The 23,527-nt window shown below is 39.5% G+C and overlaps 1 protein-coding gene across 4 annotated transcripts in view; it reads left to right on the top strand.

The window, feature by feature from the left end:
- Positions 1-21,003, top strand: part of LOC134345246 (UAP56-interacting factor-like) — a 30,943-nt gene extending 9,940 nt beyond the window's left edge. Inside the window, exons 3-10 of one of the 4 annotated variants that reach the window (XM_063045610.1) lie at positions 4,668-4,822; positions 7,201-7,304; positions 7,517-7,613; positions 10,591-10,649; positions 13,803-13,838; positions 14,552-14,623; positions 17,693-17,819; positions 20,291-21,003. In XM_063045610.1, coding sequence (XP_062901680.1) covers positions 4,668-4,822; positions 7,201-7,304; positions 7,517-7,613; positions 10,591-10,649; positions 13,803-13,838; positions 14,552-14,623; positions 17,693-17,819; positions 20,291-20,386 — 746 coding nt within the window. In that variant the 3' untranslated portion in view covers positions 20,387-21,003. Of the gene's footprint in view, positions 1-4,667; positions 4,823-7,197; positions 7,305-7,516; positions 7,614-10,590; positions 10,650-13,802; positions 13,839-14,551; positions 14,624-17,692; positions 17,820-20,290 lie in introns of all 4 variants that reach the window. The other 3 variants (XM_063045609.1, XM_063045611.1, XM_063045612.1) reach the window with 3 other exon arrangements.
- Positions 21,004-23,527: the final 2,524 nt, after the last annotated feature.

Consider the following 23,527-nt stretch of genomic DNA (forward strand, 5'->3'; position numbering starts at 1 on the left):
ACATCCTTTGTATAATAGGGCGACCAGAACTGCATGTAACATTCCAGATGCGGCCGAACTAGAATCTTATAATGGTACAATATAATTTCCTGGCTACTGAGCTCAGTGCCTTGACTAATAAAGACAAGCATGTCATATGCCTTCTTAAGCACCCCCCCCCCCGTCAACCTGTGTAGCCAATTTCAGGGAGCTATGAACTCTTCTCATCAACAGCGTTAAGGGGCTTGCTTTTAGCAGTGTACTGTCTCTTTACATTTGGCCTACCAAGGTGCAACACTTCACATTTGGTTGGGTTACACTCATTTGCCATTTTTCTGCCCATATCTGCAACTGACCTATAACACGCTGAATTCTTTGCTAGTCATCTACACTATCCACAACACCACCAATCTTCATATCATCTGCAAACTTACTAACCCACCCCCATTTATATACATTGCAAACAGCCGAAGTCCCTGCAGAACACCACTAATCACAGACCTTCAGCTAGAATACATCCTGTTGACTACTACCCTCTGTTTATGGGCAACCCAGTTTTGAATCCAAGCAGCCAATTCACCATAAATTCCCAGCATCTTAATAAGATGTGTTATTACAAGATACCCTCGCTGGCTTTTTAATTCAAGAATGAGTATAATTATCAAAAAATAATTATCCCTGTTGTCACAGTGGAATTCGAAATCTCAGTTGATCATTAGCAGGGGCTTCTGGTTTGCTACATGAATAAATCAGCTACAATTCTCCCACACCCTGGTACAGGTAATTGACATCAGGACCATCCATTTAGCATCTCATGTGGCCCTCAGATCTGACAAACAGCCTAGAAACTTGGAAACTGGGCCTTTTTGTATCCATTTGCTGCTTCATTCTGGTTGACTCCACATTCCTGGTGGATTAGAGAAAACAGTTTTTAGCGACATTGCCTCATTGATGGCTAAATCCTAAATGAGAACACTTAGATCAAGTAGAAACTAGGAACTATATGTAAGTGAACACTAATATAGAGAGGATTTGCATGTTTATTTATTTGGAGACACATCGTGGTAACAGGCCCAACAAGCCCACACCACCTATTTATACCCGTGTGACCAATTAACCTAGTGACCCATACGTCTTTGGAATGTGGGAGGAAACCTGAGCACTTTGAGTGGTCACGGGGAGAACACACAAACTCCTTGCAGATGGTGGTAGAATTGAATCCAAATTGCTGATATTGTAAAACATTATGCTGCCCTCATGCAATGGAAAGGGTTTTACATATTTGTCAGGGCATTCCCCATCTCAGGTTATAATGAACCCGTTTTAGAAAAGAACTGATTTTTATTTCAGAAAGCTTTCTTATGTTAGATAATGGCATGCATTTTGCCCAGGGCATTTCTCTTTGCAGTAATGTGAACTATATCACAGGGAACAAAGGTAAGAAGCCACAAGGTAACTACATGCACTGAAAGCAGTGGTCCCCAACCTCCGGGCTGTGAAGAGTGCAGCGGTAGCTGGAATAAACAAGCTAATTAATTAGCTTGTTCATTTCGGCTTTTTTCTTAAAGATGTGCTGGGTGAATTCCGGCTAATGCTGCATCGCTGCATTCTTCGCGGCAATGTATCGGTCCGCGGCCCGGAGGTTGGGGACCACTGACTTAAAGGATGCTTGTCTGATAGCCTTCAACTGACAGTAGCCAATTCCATGTAGGGGAGGCAAAATCATTCTTCATGCACAGCCTTTGTACAATTGACAGAATGGTCATTTAAAGTCAAAAACCTTAAACCTGCTTTACGACGTCTGGTTAGCAGCAATCTTTGATTCTGTATACTTCTGAGATCTATACTACCAATATCAGGCATCTGGGCACACTGGAAAGACACCACCAGTGATTCGACATAAAATCCTCTCATTTCACTAGAAGGAATGAGCAAGTCAATATCCTCTCCGAGTTCAACACTGAGGACCAAGTTACATGGTCAGATTTGTTAAGAAGAAAAGGTTCAAAACTAGGGTCAAAGCCTTGAAATGCAGTATCCCAACTGGCTCACGGCCCACAATCACAAGAAGCATAAAGGATGGATAATATGTAACTTCGAGTCTATGCATTGGGAGCACACAAAGAGAAGAAGAAAGCCCCTCTGGGTGGAGTCATCGGGAAGCCATGATGACGGTGTTTTTTTTTTTTTAGCAGACTTTCTTATTTTTACGAGGCCAAGTTGCTAGCTCGACGCTCAACCCAGCACGGATGGAAAGTGTGCAAGGGAACCGGCTGGATTCGAACTCTTGAGCCTTTGCTCCGAAGTCCAGCGCTGATGCCACTACGCCACCAGCCGGCTATTGGGAGCACACAAAAGCCCTGCATAAAAGAAAGGGAGCACACCATCTCAAGTATATCCATCATTTTGCCTGAACTCCCATTTATGGAAAAATCTGTGCTTCCCATACTGGCCTCATTAGTCCCCTTGGAATCCACAGAATTGGAGGGGAATCAAATGATACTTGATCCTGAGAGACTGCTTAAGAAGCATGGGGTTTAAAACTAGTATTGATTTCTTTGAAGCTTATATGGATTTTGCAAAATGAATATTGTTTTAAAATAGTTCCTATTATATATATTCACTCACTGAACAAGCTAGATATTAGATTACAGTTTACCTTTCACTGGTTCTTATTAAAGTGAAAGGCAAGACTTGTAGGAACAGGAAACTGTGGATGACAAAGGATATTGAGGCTCTGGCCAGGAAAAAATAAAGACAGAGGCATGGGTCCCGTACAGGCAGCTGGAATCAAGTGAATCCCTGGAGAAGAATAAGAGATGCAGAAGAATTCTCAAAGAAATCAGGAAGGGGGAAATGGGATATGAGGTAACTGGCAGGGAAAATCAAGGCAAATCCAAAAAGATTTTTTAGCGCAAAAGAGTAACTAGAGAGAGAATAGGGCTCTCATGGTCAAAGGGAAAACCTTTGTATGGAGCTGCAGTGGACAGGCAATTCCTTAATGAATATTTCTTCTCAGTTTATATGATGGAGAAAGACACAAAGACTTCAGTACTTGGAAAAGTAAATGGGGAGATCTTGGCGATAGTGTACATTACAGTAGAAGTGCAGAGAACTGTGGGAGGCTTGAGATAAAATTACAAGAGCCTTGACAGAGATATTTGCATTATTGTTAGCCATGGGTGAGGTACTGGTAGAAAGTAGGAAACATTGTGCCTTTATTTATGAAGGGCTGCAAAGAAAAACCTGGGATTTATAGGCAAGTAAATGTAACTGTGGTGTATGGGTAGGTTACTGGAGAAGATTCTGAGATATAAGAGGTGTAGTCAGCATTGTGCATGGTAGATCATAGTTCAAGCTTGATTGAATTTTTTTGATAGTGACTAAGAATGTTGATGAGGGCAGGGTGGTAGATGTGGTTTATTAATGAATGGCATTCAGTAAGGCCTTTGATAAGGTTCCACGTGGTAGGCTGCTTTGGGAAGAGTTAGTTAAATAGATACATAATAGGCTTGATGGCAAAAAGCAAAGGGTGATGATGAAAGGTTGGTTGTTTCTCAGGTTGGAGAGCCATGACTAATGGTGTGCCTGGGGTCAGTGCTGGACCCATTATAGTTATCTATAGCAACAGCTGGGAAAATATTATACAAGGCATGCTTAGTAAATTTGCAGATGTGGACAGTGAGGGAGGTTATTAAAAATTACAGGGGGGATCTTGATCAGCAGCCTATGTGCAGAGGAATGGCAGATGGAGTTCATTTTGAGTGCAGTGTGAGATGTTGCGTTTTGGAAAGTCAAATCCAGGAAGGAATTTTACAGTGAATGGCAGGGCTGTGGGGAGTGTTATAGACAGAGGGATTGAAAGTGGAGTCACAGCTAGACGTGGTGGTGAAGAAGGCATTTGACGTGCTGATCCTCAGAGGTCAGGACATTAAAACTAATAGTTAGAGGTCATGGTGTGGTTGTACAGGTTGCTAGCGAGACCGCACTTGGAGTATTGTGTTCAATTTTGGTCACCAGGCTATAGGAATGATGCCATTAAACTAGAAAAAGTACGGAAAAGATGTACATGGATGTTGCCAGGATTTGAGACTGAGTTACAGGAAGAGGTTGGACAAGCTGGTATTTCATTTCTTGGAGTGTAGGAGATTGAGAGGTGAGGTTACAGAGATATATAAAAACATGAAGATTTCATATAAAATCACTATGGATAAACTTATTTACCCATAGATAGGGTAAACATACTCAGTCTTTTTCCCAGAATGAGGTTATCAAAACCAGAAGCTTGGAGTGAGAGGGAAAGATTTAGGAGAAACTTGAAAGGCCATTTTTTAGATGAGGAGTGGTATCCAGGTAGCAACTTTTTAAAGCAGTGGGCAGGTACATGTATTGGAAAGGTTTAGCAGACAGTGGCTAAATCCTGGCTAGTGAGACTAGTTTGTATGGGGCATCTTGGTCAGGATGGGCTAGTTAGATCGAAGGGCTGGTTTCTGTGCTCTGAGCATCTATAACTGGTGAAGGAAGTGAAGTATGCTGAAGCTTAATTTTGTATGTACTCAGTGAGATCCAAGAAATCTGCAAGCTTAACATGAAATATGCTTTTAAATGTTTGTGCTGTGTGGTATATTATAAAATATTCAAAAATTATTTTTAACTGCTAATAGGCTAATTTTTTAAAACTATGATAGGAAAAGCTGTGAACAGACAGATCCCTGTTGGTAGAAGGAAAGTTTCTGGACCCCGGAGAAGGCGATTTCAGGGTTTGGTAACTGGTCTGGCAACAAGAAAGGCTTTGATGCTACAGAAATCGATCAGTACACAAAGGTTATCCTTGAGTCATAAGGTAAATTGTGTAGGGTTTTGTTTCTTGGCATTTATTCTTTTGCATTGCTTTATTTGTAAGATGAACTGATTGTACAATAACAAGTTTCCTTTTTGATTTGCTGCCCTAGTTAATTGAAATCCATAGGAATAATGAATATGCTATTTGTACTTCATTCACAGGATGAAACAATAGCCTCAAAACAATTCTTTTAAACACAGATGCCCATTCTGAATGTGTTTTCGATATGAGCAGTATCTCGGCCTTTTGGAACAAATACAGCCAAAAGATCAATGATGAACAAGGCCATTGAACAATAAACTTCCAAACTTTTATTCTTCCATATTTGTTTGATGCAAACTTTTCTAAGCAGAACTGCTGGTTGCTGAACAAAATGACTGAGCACTGATAAATGTGCTAAGTGAGATCTTACTCAGTAATACCTCTGCAGAAATAAACAACTTTGTATTCCAAATTGTGTTTTTATCATTTGTTGACAGTAAATATTGGATTATCAAATTTGTAAGGGTTCCAGAGTTTTCTTTAAATGTTAAGAATGTTACTTTTCATTTCCCTGAAGTAATTGATTGCTTGTTGGGAGATGGCCGTGCAAGTGCAGGATACCTTGTTCAAAGATTCAAAGTACATTTATTATCCCAGTATGTATGCAGTATACAACCCTGATATTTGTCTTCCCCACAGACATTCACAAAACAAAGAAGGATCATGGAACCAACCCGTTCAAAAATAACATCAAACCTTCTCTGCCCTCCAACACACATGAAAAAAAACACACAAATGTAAACAAAAAAAAACAAGTGAAACCATAGAATATAAAACCCAAAATCAAAAGGCATATTTCTGTAAAATTAAGCTGTGTTCATTATCCGCATGCCACCCCAATTCAAAAATTGCCCAAAAGTAGTAACAAAAAAAGAGCAACTAGAACTAGAAACTAGAACACATCAAGTGATATCCAACAATTGCCTCCAATGGTTTCTCTTCTCACGTACCACTTTCCTCCTAGTGTTTTCCCTGAGACCAAAATTGGCCATCTCCCCTTTCTCATGTACTTGCTTGTTTTGTAATACCATTGTAAAGTGCATAATTTTCTGTATGTTTACCAATTATATGAAGTACTACTGCATCGTAACATTTCTTAACTTCTCTGCCTCTAAGATGTCAGGTTGCTTGACTTGCAGAGATGTACTTGATGAAGACAACTTATAACCTTGTTAAAATCCATTCTGCTTGGCTCATCTGCAATTGAAAACCTAGTTCATACTTCTTATTTTTATTGACTTTTCTGATTTATTCCTGGCCAGACGCACTTGGTCTATCCTTAATTTTTAAAATTGAGATCTCCAAGTATCATTTTTTTCCTGCCCTCCTTTACATTGTCCCATTCACTTATCCTGTCTTCGTTCAACACTCTCTTGCTGAAAGAGACATTAAGCAATGTCTTTGTCCCTGCTGTGCAATCCCTTCACAGCCTAGTCCTCTCTTTTGCCTATCATTATTGTGCAACCTGTAAACCAGGGTTACGCAAGCTTTTTAATGCCGTGGACCCCATGTTAGGAACCCTTGCTGTAAACCTTCAAGATATCCCAACTTCTCTATTTCCTGGATTTTGATTATCCTCAGTTTTAATCATTTCTCCAATGAAGGTCATTGTTTCATTTGCCAAGTGCTTACGCTCTGCAATTCCCTCTTCAGAGCTCTACCACTCTACCCTTCCTTCCTTTAAAAATCTACCTACAAGTTGTCTTGGGTCCATCAACATAAAAAAAGGTTGGGAACCCCTGCCCTAGATGTATCTGAGCCTAGATAATTGGCAGATTAATTGACTGCAGGAGATGTCCTAAACAAATTCTTTTTCAACATCTGTCATTTAGACTTTTTGGCCTTAGTCATTTACAATTGATCAGAATATTGTCGCCAATTGTAAACTATTTAATACTTTTTCACTGCAGTATTCCTGTCACTTAGTGGTGCAGTTTTTTTATTTGGGAATTCTCAATTCAGTGACTTAATGATTCCATTGTTGTCCAGGTAATTTGTGTAACTCAAATTTACTCTTTTTGTGGTATTAAGATTGGCAAATTGGGACCTTATGAAGGAATGCTGCAAGCTTCCAAAACATTTTTCTAAAATGTTTCCAAGTACATCGTGAATTTATTGAAAGGTGCAAAGTAGAACAGTAACTTGCAAAACAAGTTCAAATTTAGCCAGTTATAGTAAATCCTAGACTTAAAGGGAAGTTCAGTATGATAAGTATTAATGGCAAATAATTTTGAGCATAAGGAATCTGATTACATCTCTCTCCTCCCTTCCCCCTCCCATCCTCCTTTTTAGGATGTCTGTATTTGGTGTTGATTTCTTCTAAATGATTTCAGCAGGCTGGACGGAGAACTCCACTTCCGAAAACTACATCAGTATTTGGGCAGAATGAAGGACAGCAAAGATTTATGTCATCATTGAAGCATTCATTGCAGCTAAAGAGGTGAGGAGATGGATGAAGTTGATGGAGGATTCATGAAAATAAAGCAGGGGTTCCCAACCTGGGGTCCATGGTCCATGGCATAAAAAAGGTTGTGAACCCCTGGAATAAAGGTTTAAGGATGGAATTTATATTACAGCGTTGTGTTGAAATAGTTTTAGATTCATTATGTAAAAAATAATAATTCTCCTTTTATTGCCTTCTCATATTTTCAGGAATTCCATTCAAATGAATTTTCCCAGGATTCCTGTGCAGGCACAGCAAAATAAAGAAGCACGGCAAGCAACTTTTCTTTTCAAAAGAGGCCTAAAGGTATTTAAGATTCTGCCCAAAGAAATTTTGAAACTCCAATTGTTTTAATTTAATTAAGTACTTTTGTAATTAATCATTGATTACATTCATTCAATTTGAGCATTGTGTAGTTGCAGTACAAGTAAAAACCTGAGCAAAAAGGGAGTATGGCCCATGAGCTTAGCACTTGTATTTCGAAAGCTTCAGTTTCCTCCTGTTCCATCAAGATGTAGATAGTTAAAATTCCCAAGCTGACTCTTAACCTTGTTCTTGCTTACTATCCACTTCAAGGCAACATTCTTAGCAGCAAAGGAAATAATTCATCAGTTTCAACATTCATGTCTATTTTCCTCATTTAAACATTTAGTTAATTGTAGAGTCATAGAATAATGATCTAAAACTCCAATCAGATTTTGGTGTCATGGGTCATAAAACACTACATTACAGAAACCGAATCATTAGTCTGCCTAGAAACATTGATCTTCACCCGGATCATTGCCTTCCCAACCTCTCCTGTCCAAGTCCCTGTCCAGATTTCCCTAAATTTTGAAATTGACCCCACATCCACCACTGACAGCTTGTCCACACTCTCGCCACCCTCTGAGTGAAGAAGTTCCCCCTCATGATCCCCTTAAACATTTCACTTTTCCTCTTTAATCCATGGCCTTTAATTCTAGTCTCACCCAACTTAGTGGAAAAAGCCTGCTTGCAGTTGGCCTACGTGTATATACCGCTCATAATTTTCTACCAAATCTCCCATCACTCTTTTATGCTGAAGAGAATAAAATCCTAACGTGTTCAACCTTTCCCTATAACTTGGGTCCTCCAGTCCTAGAAACATACTTGTACTCTTTCAAACTTGTTGACATCTTTTCTGTAGGTAGGTGACTAAAAACTGCACATGACACTCTTAATTAGGCCTCACCAACCCTTTATATAAATTTAACATAGCATTCCAACTCCTGTATTCAACAAACACACACAAAGTGCTGGAGGAACTCAGCAGGCCAGTTAGCATCTATGGAAAACAGTACAGTGTAAATTTTGGGCTGAGACCCTTCATCAGGACTAGAAGAAAAGATGAGTCAGAGTAAGAAGGTAGGAGGAGGGGAGGAAGCGATACAAGGTGATGGATGAAATTGGGAGGGGCGGTGGAATAAAGAAAAGAGCTATGAAGTTGATTGGTGAAAAAGGGACCAATTTTGTTCTTTTGTTCTTAGTATATCTGTAGAAACCATTGGGATTCTCATTCACCTTGTCTGCTAGACTTCGTGCATTCTTTTAGCCCTCTTGATTTCCTTAAGTGTTCTCTTGCATTTCTTGTACTCAAATACCTCATTTGTTCTTGTTTCAGGGTGTCCATCTCTCTCAAACCATGGTTCCCTAAACCTGTTATCCTTGCCTTTTATTCTGACAGAAATATACAAAGACTGTACTCTCAAAATTTCACTAGCACTGGCCCAGTCTCCTTGGGACTGTGGTGCACATAATGTCTTAACTGTCCCTGTTCAATTCTTTTGAACTCTCTCCCTTGTGCATGTAGATTAATTTTTTTTTAAAAGAACTTGTGCATTTTAAAGGTGCCACTTTAAAATAAAATTGTTCATGTATGAATAAGCTTTTATGTATGTATTAACATTTTTTTCCATGTATCCAAAATATATTTTCATATCCTTGCAGTTTTTTTTCTTTTCTGATGGTGTTCACTGCAGCTGCATTTAATTCCAGAAATAACTTTGTTACCTTCAATATAAATCATGGGTTTAATGTCAATCATTTGAGCTTGTTCTTTTAGTTGGTGGATATAAACAAGTATTGGAAAGTGGATCTGGTGTCCAAACAAAAATGTATATATAACCAACATTTTGGTTATATCTTGAAAAATAAACCTTTTTCTTAGGAATTCCAATGTTTGGTTTTCAGCACACATCAGAAACTTTGTAAACTTTGAAATTTGAATTAATTTTCACATGAATATGGGTGCTGATGGTTAGGTTATGTTTATTACTGAACCATATTCACTTTGGTGATAATGGAACTCGTGGAAGAAAGCAGCTTGTTAGGCTTACTTCAGGACCTGAGACAATCAAGCCTCATACCTATTAATGGCATGTAGTCATGGAAAGAATGGGAACTTGTTGTTGCAGTTAATTTCTTAACTTGCCTGCTCATTGAAAGCCACAGTCCTGTAGGAGGCAGGGACTGGCCCATGTAAGGAGCATTGCAGCCTCACCCACTAGCTTCCATTAGATGATGATGTCATGGCGCTGGTGGTATTTAAATCTGGCACGCGGTAACCTTGCAGTCTCCCTTTTTCTCGTTGGGTCTCCGTGGACCAGACAGACAAGGGTGCTGCGGAAACGGTGAACAGTTGTAGTGGTGGTGATGGGAGGGGGGTGGAGGTTGGTATGCTGCAGTGCTGAAGACCTGTGTGTGCACTCCAGTTACACTGTGGGTATGTTTAGTGTCTGTTTTGTCCTGCCACTTCAGGTGCTCAGTTTAGACAAGAATCTGTAACTGAGTTAAGTTTGAAGGGTCACTGAATGTTTAATGTTGTTGGCTTGTAATTTAGGGGACTTAGATGACTTAGATGCTTAGTTGAGTGTTTCACTGTTTGTCTTGTAAATAAATTGCAAACAGGGTTTTCTGTCCCACTTACTAAATCTATGAATCTGCTTCATCATAACAGTTGTGTATTCCCTTTACTCCAGCATTTATTTATAATTGTTTGTATTTGCAGTGTTTTGACATTTATATTGTGTCTTTTCTTTTTGGTATTAACTCTATTTACTTTTGTAGACCTTTTTAAATTAGCTCACCTATGTTTCTAGTCCAATGAGCAAATATATTATGAATTCAAAAATTTGTATGTTCTTCTGTAAATCCTGACTTGCACTGTTTTGGTGCATTATGCCACCTTGGCGATTAGAAATATTGTTTTGTTTCTTTCTGAGTAATGGAGAAGGGAAGATATTGATGAGTTTTTTTTAAAAAACAGGTGCACATGCAAACTGAACAAGGAATGAAAGGAAGATCAATTAAGAGACAAATGCGACAGTAAGTACAAAATTGAAGCTAATTTTAAATAGATCTTTCAGTTAAAAACATTTTCCACGTTTGTGTTCAAATTCATGGTTACTTAAAGCTAACTGCTAAAATCTATTATGGGAAAATTACAAGATTGTACTTAATGGGACAATATTGAATGACTATTGAATGTGTTCAGTTTCTCAGCTAAGTTGGTAACCACAAGATGGATAAGCTTTGGATTAGACATTTTTAAAGCAAATAATGATAATGCAAGTAAAAAAAAATGTAATACTTTCAGAGGTATACAAATTGTCTTAATTTGTTCATTATGCTTGACAGAAATACCATTGATATACCAGGGTTTTTTTTCACCAAAATTGAGACCAAAATGTTGGCATAGACCTATGCAAACAAAGCAAATTGATGTTCCTAAATTAAACTATTTAATGAACAGCAAGGTGTCTGAATCAGGAAGTGATTATTTAAAAATATGAAAAAAAGGGCATTTTCAAATGAGTCTCTGCATACATTTCCATTTTTTTTTGTATGGCAACTGCTTAGCTAATTTTCATATATTGGGTCCACCAACCCTAATCCAATTTATCTGTTTCTCTGTACTTCAATTTTGATGCACATTGACATTTGAACTACAGTCAAAGATATGCAATTGACCAGATTACTGCTGAGTCTTCATATTCCTCCTTGCCCCACCATCACTCCCATTCCCATCAAGCTCTCTAATGTATTGATGGGCTTTAGACTAGTTCATAAAATTATTAGCTTTCTATAAATTCAAGTTTAATTGTCGTTCAAACATACCCTGGGTACCTATGAATACAGCCAAACGAAACAGTGTTTTTCTGGAGCCAGGCTGCAAAACCTAGTTTCAAAGTGCTTTTAATATCAGAGAGTGTGTATCCAGTACACAACGTGAAATTTGTCCCTTTCACAGACATCCACAAAAACGAAGATACCCCATAGAACAATAGAAACATTGAAGTTCTCCTTCCTTCATGCATTTGTGCAAGTAGCAGCAAAAAGCATTGACACCCCCCCCCCCACGCCAGCAGAAGTACTGACCCCCCACCCCCAATATGCAAGCACAGCAAAAGCACCGAAAGTCCACAAACCAGCATTTCGGTATCTCAGACAGGCTCTTGCTCTCCAGCTAGGGAGAGAAAGAGGTCGCTCCTGCAATAACAAAAGCAGAGACTGGCAACTCACTGTACCGATATTACAATCTTCCGGGTCGCCTCTCCAAGCCCCCTGAAATGAGGACTGGCGGAGGAGAGGGAGGGGGATTGCTCAAGTACAGGGGCCTTCTGAAAGCAGCTGGCGATGAGTAAGCACATCACCTGCTGTCTTGGTGTTCCACTCCTGATGTTTCAGTCTCCACAACGCTTCAATCAGCGAAATCGGGGAACCATGTTACCTATGGTGCTGCTCCCTGACTTCTGATCTCCCAGCCCCCACAGGTGCACGTCTTTCTGGCTATTCCTGGAGATAGCGAAGTGCTAGGCCACACAGTCGGTCTGACAATCCATCGTTGTCAAAGAACTGTAGTTTGAACTGTAGATTGCGGACTCCGTCAGAACCATAACCACCAAAAGAAAAGAACAACAGAAGAGAAATAAGCTGTTTCGTAGACGAACTGGAAAAAGTCCCTGGGTTTGCAAAATCCCATGGCACCATCTTTCCTTGCTACTCCAATAGTCACGTACAGCACACAGCACAAGACACATATATCAGTAAAACACAATTACTTTAAAAATATAGTCCAAGACCTTGAGTGCATGAATTTTGCTGAAATCTGTAGTTGAACAGAAGACAGCTTGTCTTCTGCTGAGCTAACACTTGGGAGGCAGCACTGACTCCAATACTTCTGTCCTGGGCTGCCCTAACCAGGCAACACCGTGGCTTGAGGCCTAGTCCTTGCTCAACCAAGGCCACGCAGCTCCCCCGCCATCCACCAACAAATCGGTGAATTGGATTTGCAGCATTCCACATTAACAATGTCCTACAGCATCTAGTGATGACAAGAAAAGCAACTAGAGATGATCACTTGCTGTTAGACTGTACACTGCCTTCACACACTATCTCCTCCAATGCACCTCTGATGTAAGCAGCAGCATGATCCACACCAAATCGAGCTCCTTCAGTTTTTCTGCAAATGAGCAACTCGCTGATGGGGTTGACTTGCAGTACTCTGAGTTCTTAATGTCCAGCAAGGTCTTGCGATCATTAAAAAAATGTTTAAAAAGGATAATGACACCCTTGGTTGACCTTTAGATGCCACTGTGATCAAACACACTGCCATCTCATCGGAGATAACTTGCTGTTCAATAGCATTGCCATTACAAAGTCCTCTTGGGATCATCAATGAATAACTTTACATAGATTTAAGTCAGAAGCCAGATATCTGTGGCAAGTAGCATGTTTCATGTCAGTCCTAGTCTTCACACAATCTCGAAGACATGTAAACAGTGTGGTAGAATATTATCTACCTGCTTGGATGAGTGCATGTCCAGCAGTGCTAATGAAACTTGACATATTTCAGAATAATGTAGTCCATCCACTCTTAGCAACAAAAAAAAATGTTTTCTCCTGTATTTCGTACAGAAATGCACCACAAAGTGCATGAGTTAGAATGATTGTACCACGCAAACCAAAGAGGTAAACACCTTTCAACTGTAGGTTCCCTTAAAGTGGTCTTAATGTGTATCTTAATGTCACTGAGTCTAAATCTTGCACTTCTCAACCAAATAGTATGTTATCGTCAACAGAACTATAGCAGTTCAAGAAGATGACACCAGCACATTAACAATTAAGGACAGACAAAAATTGCCAGCAATACCCATAATCCCAAAAAGTAAATTTACAATTTAAAGTTGGCTGCGTAACAGCTTGAGAGCTGAATCTGTTCTGTTGGCGTTTGAGTTAAGGAACAGAAATGGGTGGGAAGTGTGTTTTTTGCCACATTACTGCTCCATCCTGATGAGGATCATTAACCTATAATCTCTGTAGCTCCACCTTACCTACTGAATATTACTTGCATCTTTAATTCTGTATTTCAGATTTTAAGCATTTTTTCTTTAAATTTGTTTGATTGTTGCATGGCTTAATAAAGATATGATGGTTGAAGGTAGAGAATGTGGATTGATTTGTAATCTTATTTTTCAGGTGGTCAACCAATTCTGATACTGTAACAGTCGACCAGTAAGTCCTTAAACTGATAAGATTATTGAACACTACACCAAAATGTGCTGAGTATCTCAATTATTGACGGGAGTGTAAGAGAATTAATCATCAAGGGATGTATGGAACAGTGAATTTTGCGACATCAGTACGAGTGCCATTTGAATATAATGTAACCAATCTAAGTATGAAGGAGTTGGTACAACTGAAATCTGCCAAACCCAATCACATCTGTTCAATTGTTTTAAGTTGTAGTAGGTGTTAGGAGTTCTGGCAGGTGAAATATTTCATATTTATATACAAAATGATAATTCATGAAACCATACTGATGTGTGAGAAGATGGTGAGAAATAGTGTGTTGGGTTAACTTCCATGTTGTAATGCAAAAGTATAATGCTGCCGTTTAAAAGTCAAATCTGGTTTGTGTAGCTGGGTTAAGCAGTCCCAAGTGAGTTTTTTTTTTAAAAACCAGCCCACTGGAATGTCAATGTGGAGAGGATCTCACCTTGACAATCAGTGGATCTGAGTATCTGGATATTTGACTTTATTTATTCATAGCCAAGTGATGATGCCAAGCACAAAACTGACTCGCCAGAGGAAGAAGATTTTCATGCAAGTTGTTTGTGCAGTGAAGATGATTCACTTATTAGAATTCAAGAAAGTAATCCATTTGTTAATCTTGTTCGTTTATTTTAAAGCACAACTGATTCATGTTTAAATTGTTCTGCTTTCAGAAGTCGCATTCCTAGTACCAGCAGGGGTGTTTTGACTGTGTCTATTCAGAACCCATCTGCCAAAAATACTGAGTATGTCTTGTTTTTAAATCATTACTTTGTCAATTTAAGCAGCCTTATTGTATTTGCCTTTCAATTAAGTTCTCTTTGCATTGGGGTAGGAGTTTAGTGTTTTGGCCTATTTGCTAAATATTTAAAAGATGCACTGCTTTCATCTCCGCTCCCTCTAATTTTCTCATGTTCTGGTGTGTCACTGTGGAAGACACTAGCAGTATGCCTGATGTAGTGTGGGAAGGAAGAGAAGTGGGTGCAGTTACTGTTATAAGAGAGAAGGTGCTCAAAAAGCTGAAAGACCTAAAGGTACATAAGTCACCCGGACCAGATGAACTGTACCCTTAGGGTTCTAAAAGAGGTAACGTAAGAGATTGTGGTGGCATTAAAAATGATTTTCAAAAATCATTGGACTCTGGCATGGTGCCACAGGACAGGAAAATTGCAAACATAAGTCCACTCTTTAAGAAAGGAGGAAGGCGGCGGAAAAGAAATAATAGTCCAGTTAGCATTCGGTTGAGCCGGTGGTGAGGAAGGCAAATGCCAAGTTGGCATTCATTTCAAGAGATCTAGAATACAAGAGCAAGGATGTGTTGCAGAGGCTTTATAAGGTACTGGTGAGGCTTCACCTTGAGTATTGTGAACAGTTTTAGGCCCCTCATCTTAGAAAAGATGAGCTGGCATTGGAGAGTTCACAAGGATGATTCCAGGAATGAAAGGGTTATCTTATGAGGAATGTTTGATGGCTTTGGGTCTGTACTCACTGGAATTCAGAAGGATAAGGGGGGGGGTGATCTCATTGAAACCTTTCGAATGTGGAAAGGCCTAGACAGAGTAGATATGGTAAGGATGTTTTCCATGGTGGGAGAGTCTAGGACAAGAGGGCACAGCCTCAGGATAGAAGGGCGCCCTTTCAAAACAGAGATGCGGAGAAATTTCTTTAGCCAAAGGGTGGTGAATTTGAGGAATTTGTTGCCACGTGCATCTGTGAAGGCTAGGTCGTTGGTTGTATTTAAGGCAGAGATTGATAGTTTTTTGATTGATCATGGCATCAAAGGTTACGGGGAGAAGGCTAGGAGCTGGGGTTGAAGAGGAGATACAAAAAAGGATCAGCCATGATTGAATGGCGGAACAGACTCAATGGGCCAGATGGCCTAATTCTGCTCCTATGTCTTATGGTCTCTGTTCCTTTTGGTCTGTGTGCAGACTGCAATTCCTCTATCCCCTTCACAAACTTAACCATACTTTCAATCTCTGTCTTTCTAATTCAATTTCCTTCTGTCCCTAAAACCCACAACATGTAATTTAGTAAGACATATTTTTCTAATTATAAATGGGGTGTTTTCCCCTCTCTAAGGTTCTTGAGAACAGTTATCATAATTTCATATGCTTTGTGGTATTCATCAATAAAGATAAGACTTGGACCTCTGGGGAAAGGATTGAATTGAGGTGGCGGGGCCCAGGCCTGAGAACGAGGAACGAGCCAATGTTTGCCCACTGCTGGAACGAATGGAGCCAATTCAAAGCAGCAGAACTGAGGCAAGGCAGAGTTGAGGTGGCGGGTCCCAGGCACGAGAGCGAGGAACAAGCCAATGTTTGACCAATTTAAGTGCCAGTCCAGATTGGAGAGATCTGGTACAGGCCAAATAGAGGCAGTAGGGCCCACACTCGAGAGTGTATAGAAGTAGTTGCACCCGGATCCGGGAGCAAGGAACGACCCGCTGTTTAGCTGATTTAAGCACCGGGACAGATTGGAAAAAGTCAGGGTCTCAGGGCCAGAGGCAAGGGAGGGACAGGCAGTACTTAGCTTGCTGCTCGCGAGGTTTATATCTTTGCACTGAACTGAAGCTGTGGACTGCAATTAATGGGCTCATGGATCGGCAGTGCTGGCTTTCTGGCTCTGAACTTACTTTTGTGAACTTCAGTTCTGAATGTTATTTATTTACTTTTACTGCTTGTACGTTTTTTTCCCTGCACATTGGGTGTTTAATGGTCTTTTTTAAAATGGGTTCTATTAGGTTTCTTTGTTTTGTAGCTGCCTGTAATGAGATGAATCAATATTGTATATAGTATACATTGATAGTAAATGTACTTCGAACTTTTAAAGGCTAATAACATTATGCAGGATCTTGGGAGAGTAGTTTGAGAGCAGCTATTACTTGGCAAGTCCACATCTAGCAGCTATTTAAAAGCCAGCTGGTCAAAATTCAGGGCCAACATTTGTCTTCCTCATAGGAAGATGACGATGGCAAGGTTTGGAAACCCTGGATGTTGAGATGTTGCACACTTGGCACGTATAAGGTTTACCAAGCTGAATTCAAACAGAATCTTTGAGGAATAAAAAGGAAATAGGAAAGCACCTAAAACAGGAATCAGGAGGGCCAAAGGAGCATGAAATCTTTGAATAGAATTAGAGAATCCCAAAGCTCATATACACTAAAAACAAAAGGTAATTGGGGAGAGGATATGACCACTTAAAGACAAGGAAGGGAAATTATTCATGGAGTCAGCGAAAATGCGTAAGGTACTAAATGACTAGTTTTTTTATTTAGAGGGGGGTGAACAACAGGTTTATCAGGATTTTGTCTGGGTTGGAGAGTATGAGCTCTAAGGAGAGATTGGATAAACTTGGTTTAGTCTGGAGCTTTGGAGACTGAAGGGGTGATCAGATAGAAATGTATAAAAATTATAGAGCCATAGAGTAGATAGTAGAATCTTTCTCCCAGGGTAGAAATATCAAATAGAAGAGAACGTAGCTCTTAGAGATGCAGAACGTTCAAAGGAAATTTACAAGGTAAGTGTTTTTTGTTTCTGTTTGTAGATTGGTAGATGGCTGGGAAAACTCTGGGGGAAGTAGTGGATGCAGCTTGTCCGACAGCAGTGTTAACATGCATATTGGCAGTCCCGAGAATGGAGAAATATGGACCACGTGCAATCAGATAGAATTAATTTTGGATTTAGATCTTGGTCTAAACAGACATTATGTGCCAAAGGTCCTTTCTTGTGTGGTACCGTTTTGTGTTAAATTTATGTTGTCTTTGCTTAAAAGGCAGAGACATACTTTCTTCTTAATCACTTTTTCTAAACTAGTTCCCAGCAGTTCCGAGTCAGACACCCCTCTTTGATTCCATTTGCAATTAAAAAGGATTCGACTGAAAAGAGAGAACCACCGAAAGGAGTGCAACTGGAATTTGATATCAACAGTGTTGGGAAACAGGTAAATGTGTACCAATGATTGGTTAGGTTAGCATTCCTTTTTGTGCATAATCTCAAGTGTGCCTGCTTCCCTTTGGATAGCACCCTTAGTGGTGAATATTGTTTCAGTGCTCTGTAAGCATGCAATTGTGCATTGAAGTTTTCATTTTCAAGTCAATATGGGAATTTTTTCAAAGTGGAGGCCAAGTGTTTCCATGCAAAATGTATTGGAACCTATTCCTATGACCTTATTTTTAACTAGGTAAGTTATTAGCTACTGGTTGAGTGCCCCTTGTCCGAAATCTGAAAATCCGAATTTTTTTTCAGCGCTGACATGACATCACAAGTAGAAAAATTCCACAAGGGACTGAGAGGGTTCGCAGGCCACTTTCAGGTCTCTGCGCACTACAGACAGTTCTGAGAAGTGGTCTCTTCTGTTCATTGCATATGAAAAATAGGACAACTGTATAAAGTGAAAAATAAAGATTTGATCATGTATCGGTATAGGAATGAACATATACCACTTAATGGTATGCTGATCATGAAACAAGCAAAGATCTACCATGACAAACTGAAAATTGAAGGTAATAGTAAACACTCAGCAGACTGGTTGCAGAAATTTAAGAAAAGGCACGGCAATAAATTTTCGAAGCATCTGCTGATCACAAAACATTAACACCATAACAAGTCTACGATGCTGATTGCTTTTATACCTTGCCTTAAAAAAAGTAAAATATAAATAGCATACTGTAACCTTTTAATCAAAAAACGGCATTGTAGGGGGAGATGGAAAGCCTTCCGAGGCTGCTTTTGTTACCCTGCACATAGTATATTTTCACTGTATTAATGGTATGTAATAATTTTTACTATGAAGTACTTGTGTAATGAACAAGTGTAAGATAAAGCAACATGCACACAGTGCTGGAGGAACTCAGCAGGCCAGGCAGCACCTATGGGGGAGAAAAGTACTGTTGACATTTCAGGCCGAGACCTGGAAAGTTAAGTGTACTTTTTTCCATAAATGCTGCCTGGCCTGCTGAGTTCCTCCAGCATTTTGTGTGGGTTGCTTGTATTTCCAGCATCTGCAGATTTTCTCTTGTAAGTGTAAGAAAAGGGCTGCCTACTGGTAGTACATAAATTCAGAGTCAGAAATGATAGTGATCCTAGGCTATCTCATTATATATTCTGAAATCTTTCTGGTCCCGAGCATTTTGGATAAGGGGTGCTCAATCTGTAACTTGATATTGGGATTCTGCCTCACCAAACTGGGAGAGCTGTGATCCCAAGTTATAAACTCTCATGCTGCTGTCGGTCACCTATTAAGTTCTGAGCGCCTTTTTTTGTAGGAATTGTCTGTCGCACCTTTTTTAGTTACAGAGGATGACTTAAGACACTAACATTAGATAACCTCTGACTTATTTGAACTGTACATTCTCTTGCACATGAATCTTTATAAACCTTTGACAGCAGACTTGATGACCCAGATAATAAGCTAGTTTAGTTCACAATGCAGTTAATATATGGAGTTCAGTTCCATATCAGCCGTCAAGCAAGTCAGTGTATTAGCTCATTGTGGGCAGCAGGACAGACCTACTGCAGCCTCTGGAGCTTTTTCAGTGGGTTTGTCTGCTCAATCCTTATGGCTTTCAGGCACTTGTGTAGTGTGAGTGACCTCACAACTAGCTTTTTGCTTATTATCCATTTTCATAGTTGTAACTTTTTAATATAAAGTTCTTTTATCTCAAAATCAAAACTGCATATGTTAGAAATCTAAACAAGATCAGAAAGAAGAAAAACACAGCAAAGGCTGCGTCTTTGGTCTGGAATGTTAGCCCTGTTGTTACTGCCTGATCTTCAGCATTTTCTAATTTTGTTTTTTTTTTCCCCACTTACCTTTTCAATTAAAAATCTAATTTCCATTTACATCCTTTAAGCTATTGTTCAGTAAAAGCACTAATTCGTATGCCTAAGCTCATTGAGTTTATTTTCTGGGTCTTTGTACTTATTTTAAAAAATGAATTTATATATTATGAAACTATAACCCTTTTCTTCACTGCCTTTATTTGATCAGTTTCTCATAGTTAATTGATTTTCCCAGCCTTTCACATCCAAGTTCTCATCTTTTCTTTTTAAAGCTACCAAGGTTTCTGTTCTTCATATAGCCTAAGAAGTTGCGCCCTGATCCAAATGCACAAAAGCAAACTTTACCCAAGAGTATATTGATCCTTCCTGTCTTCTGTTGTGTAATTCATTTGTCTTGCAGAAGTCCTCCCCCAGAATTGGCCTCATTTTAATCAGAATATTAACGTCCTCCCTTCTTCCCTCTCTTTACCCAAACATTCAACTGCACTTTAACCAAAATAAAGCAGCATTCTAGGGAAGACAGTAAGAATAACAAACCTTCAGATTTATGTCTTTTGCCTTTCAGTCAAAAATTTGTTGGCAAGCTGGTTTGAGGAATGTCACGGTAACATTTTTCATTCTTTCCTTTAGACTGGTATCACCTTAAATGAGCGATTTGCGATTCTGAAGGAACGGCGAATAGCAGTGGCATCAAGCAAAGGAGAACGATTTGTGACTGTGGGATAAATGAGATGACTGACATTTGATCTGGCAGAATTCTTGGGAGCTTGTTCCCATGCACTCTGAAGTGATTTGATGTCAAAAACAGACATTATGCAGATGGATCTTGTTGACTGTACTCTGAAGCCAATTTTACAATGACGTAAGAAGAAATGATATTTGGATTACTTGTTTAAACTTTGTTTTTGTCTGAGCAACAGTAGATGAAGATGGAATTGAACAATATTTGAAATATCGCATTGCAAATATGAAATTTTGTTACTTTCAAGAAACACTTCATTAGCTAAAAATGTAAATTCAGCACACTTTCCCCAGAATTTAGTATTTTTGGAAACTTGATGAAATCTTGGATTAATTTTTTTTAAACATTAAAGTTTAGCAATTTAACAGTTTTCCAAAATAATTGTTTATTGAATAGCTTTTCTGTTCAAAGTAAATTTTATTATTGAAGTACATATGTCACCATATACAACCCTGAGAATAATTTTCTTGTGGGCATACTCAGCAAATCTATAGAATAGTAACTATAACAGGATCAATGGAAGATCAACCAAAGTGCAGAAGACAACAAACTGTGCAAATGCAAATATAAATAAATAGCAATAAATAACAAGAACATGAGATAAAGAGTCCTTACATGAGATAATTGATTGTAGGAATATTTCAATGATAGGGAAAGTGAGTGTAGTTATCCCTCCCCTTTAGTACAAAAGCCTGATGGTTGAAAGGTAGTAATTGTCCTGGTGGTGTAAGTCTTCTAAAAGTGGCTGCACATACTTGTTTGAGTTGAATGTTCCCTCATATTTACAGCTAGAGATAACATAAGCATCATACAATTTAAGGATGGATGCTCAATACCAGCTTGATTATCATTATAACATTATTGTTTGAATATTTGCACATTGTTTCATTAATCATATGTACATTGAAACAGTGAAATATAATTTGTATTAACAGGCAATGCAATCTAACTACGTCATGGGGACAGCCCGCAGGTGTTGCCACACATACCTGTGCCAACATAGCATGCTAAAAATGTTCAGCAGAACAACACGGAACACACAAGCAATAAAAACAACAGTAAAACAAATCCCGTTCCTCCCACCCGCACATACACTTACCCAACCCCAGGACAGCCTATCTTCAACTTCTAGTGACCCCGTGGATTCAGCCATTGGGCTTCGACTTCCCTAGTGGACTCTCAAGTCAAGGCTTCGAGATTTCCAATCGATCTTTGGACTTTGAACTTTGGTATCGACCCAAGTATTCGCCAATGTTGACAAATGAGGACCCTGCACACTAAGCCTTGAACTCCGGTCTCGCCGATTCACATACCTAGGGCATCACCTGTCCGTGTGCCTTCTGCCGGCATGGAGCTCCAATTCCAGAATCTGCTGCCAATTCGCTGACCGGTGGGGAGCCACCAACTCTTGTCCTCACTGGTCTACCAGGCTGACGTCTAACTATGGATATCCCATGTTTGTGTCATTGGTCTTCGAATGCAGGGCATCGGACAAGACACTTGCCTGACCTCAAATTCTGCCACATCTCTTCTTGGCTATTTTGTATTAGGTCTTCAAGCCAAATATGGGAAATATTTAAAGAAACTTATTGAGATGCCTATGTCAGAAACAGGCCCTTTGGTCCATCTAGTCTGTGCTGACCTGGTTTTCTACCTGCAGCTGGACTATAGTCCTCCATATCCCTCTCAACTATGTACCTATCCAAACTTCTATAAAATGTAATTGAACCCACGTCCACCACTTCAGCTGGCGGTTTGTGCCACATTCGCAACACCCTCTGAAGAAATTTTCTCTCATGTTTCCCTTAAATATTTCACCTTACTCCCTAAACCTATGACCTCTAGTCTCCCCTAACTCAGAGGGGGAAAAAGCCTGCACGTATTTATCTATACCCCTCACAATTTTGTATATCTCTAAGATCTCCCCTCATTCTTCTATGCTCTGGGGGATAAACTTTTCAACCTTTTCCTATTACTCGTCCTCAAAGTTCTGGTGGCATCCTTGCAAATTTAGATAAATTTAAAGTTCAAAAAGTTTAAATATTTGATCTTAAAACAGGTATTATCTCTAGATACTGGGGCTAGATCTTCAATCTAACATAAGAAACTGAAGGGATGAGGTGCAAATTGGCTATGCTAGCTAAAAATGACTATAAGGGTATTACAGTAAATGCTAGCTAACACAAAGATTTGATTTCAGAAACATACATGATGTTATTTTTGACTATGCTATGAAGCTTATTCTTCTGTGTTTTTGGTTATAATCTTACAAAATTTTAGATTCTACAGCAATTCCCACATATTGGAAGACAGCAAATGATTTTAAGTGGGGGGCGGGAAGAGAAAGTGAGGAACCAATTACTCTTTGACATCTTAATAGGGAAAATGACAATCTCTTACTAGGAAAGCAGTAACAGGACACTTAATAGGATTGCACAAAGTATGAAAAGTAAAAGTTAGGTAAATCTTAGATTCTTATTAGCTAAGTTAGGCCAATGGAACTGGTGGATATCATGCACTTCGATTATCAGAAAACCTTTGAAGTGACAATAGACAATAGGTGCAGGAGTAGGCCATTCAGCCCTTTGAGCCAGCACTGCCATTCACTGTGATCATGGCTGATCATCCACTATCAGTATCCAGTTCCTGCCTTATCCCCATAACCTTTGATTCCAGTATCTTTAAGAGCTCTATCCATCTCTTTCTTGAAAGCATCCAGAGACTTGGCCTCCACAACCTTCTGGGGCAGAGCATTCCATATATCCACCACTCTCTGGGTGAAAAAGTTTTTCCTCAACTCTGTTCTAAATGGCCTACCCCTAATTCTTAAACTGTGGCCTCTGGTTCTGGACTCACCCATCAGCGGGAACATGCTTCCTGCCTGCAGCATGTCCAATCCCTTCATAATCTTACGTTTCAATAAGATCCCCTCTCAGCCTTCTAAATTCCAGAGTATACAAGCCCAGTCGCTCCAATCTTTCAACATATGACAGTCCCGCCATCCCAGGAATTAACCCTGTGAACCTACGCTGCACTCCCTCAATAGCAAGAATGTCCTTCCTCAAATTTGGAGACCAAAACTGCACACAGTACTCCAGGTGTGGTCTCACCAGGGCCCCGTACAG

This window comes from Mobula hypostoma, chromosome 4, assembly GCF_963921235.1.
Source record: "Mobula hypostoma chromosome 4, sMobHyp1.1, whole genome shotgun sequence".
Taxonomy (NCBI): domain Eukaryota; kingdom Metazoa; phylum Chordata; class Chondrichthyes; order Myliobatiformes; family Myliobatidae; genus Mobula; species Mobula hypostoma.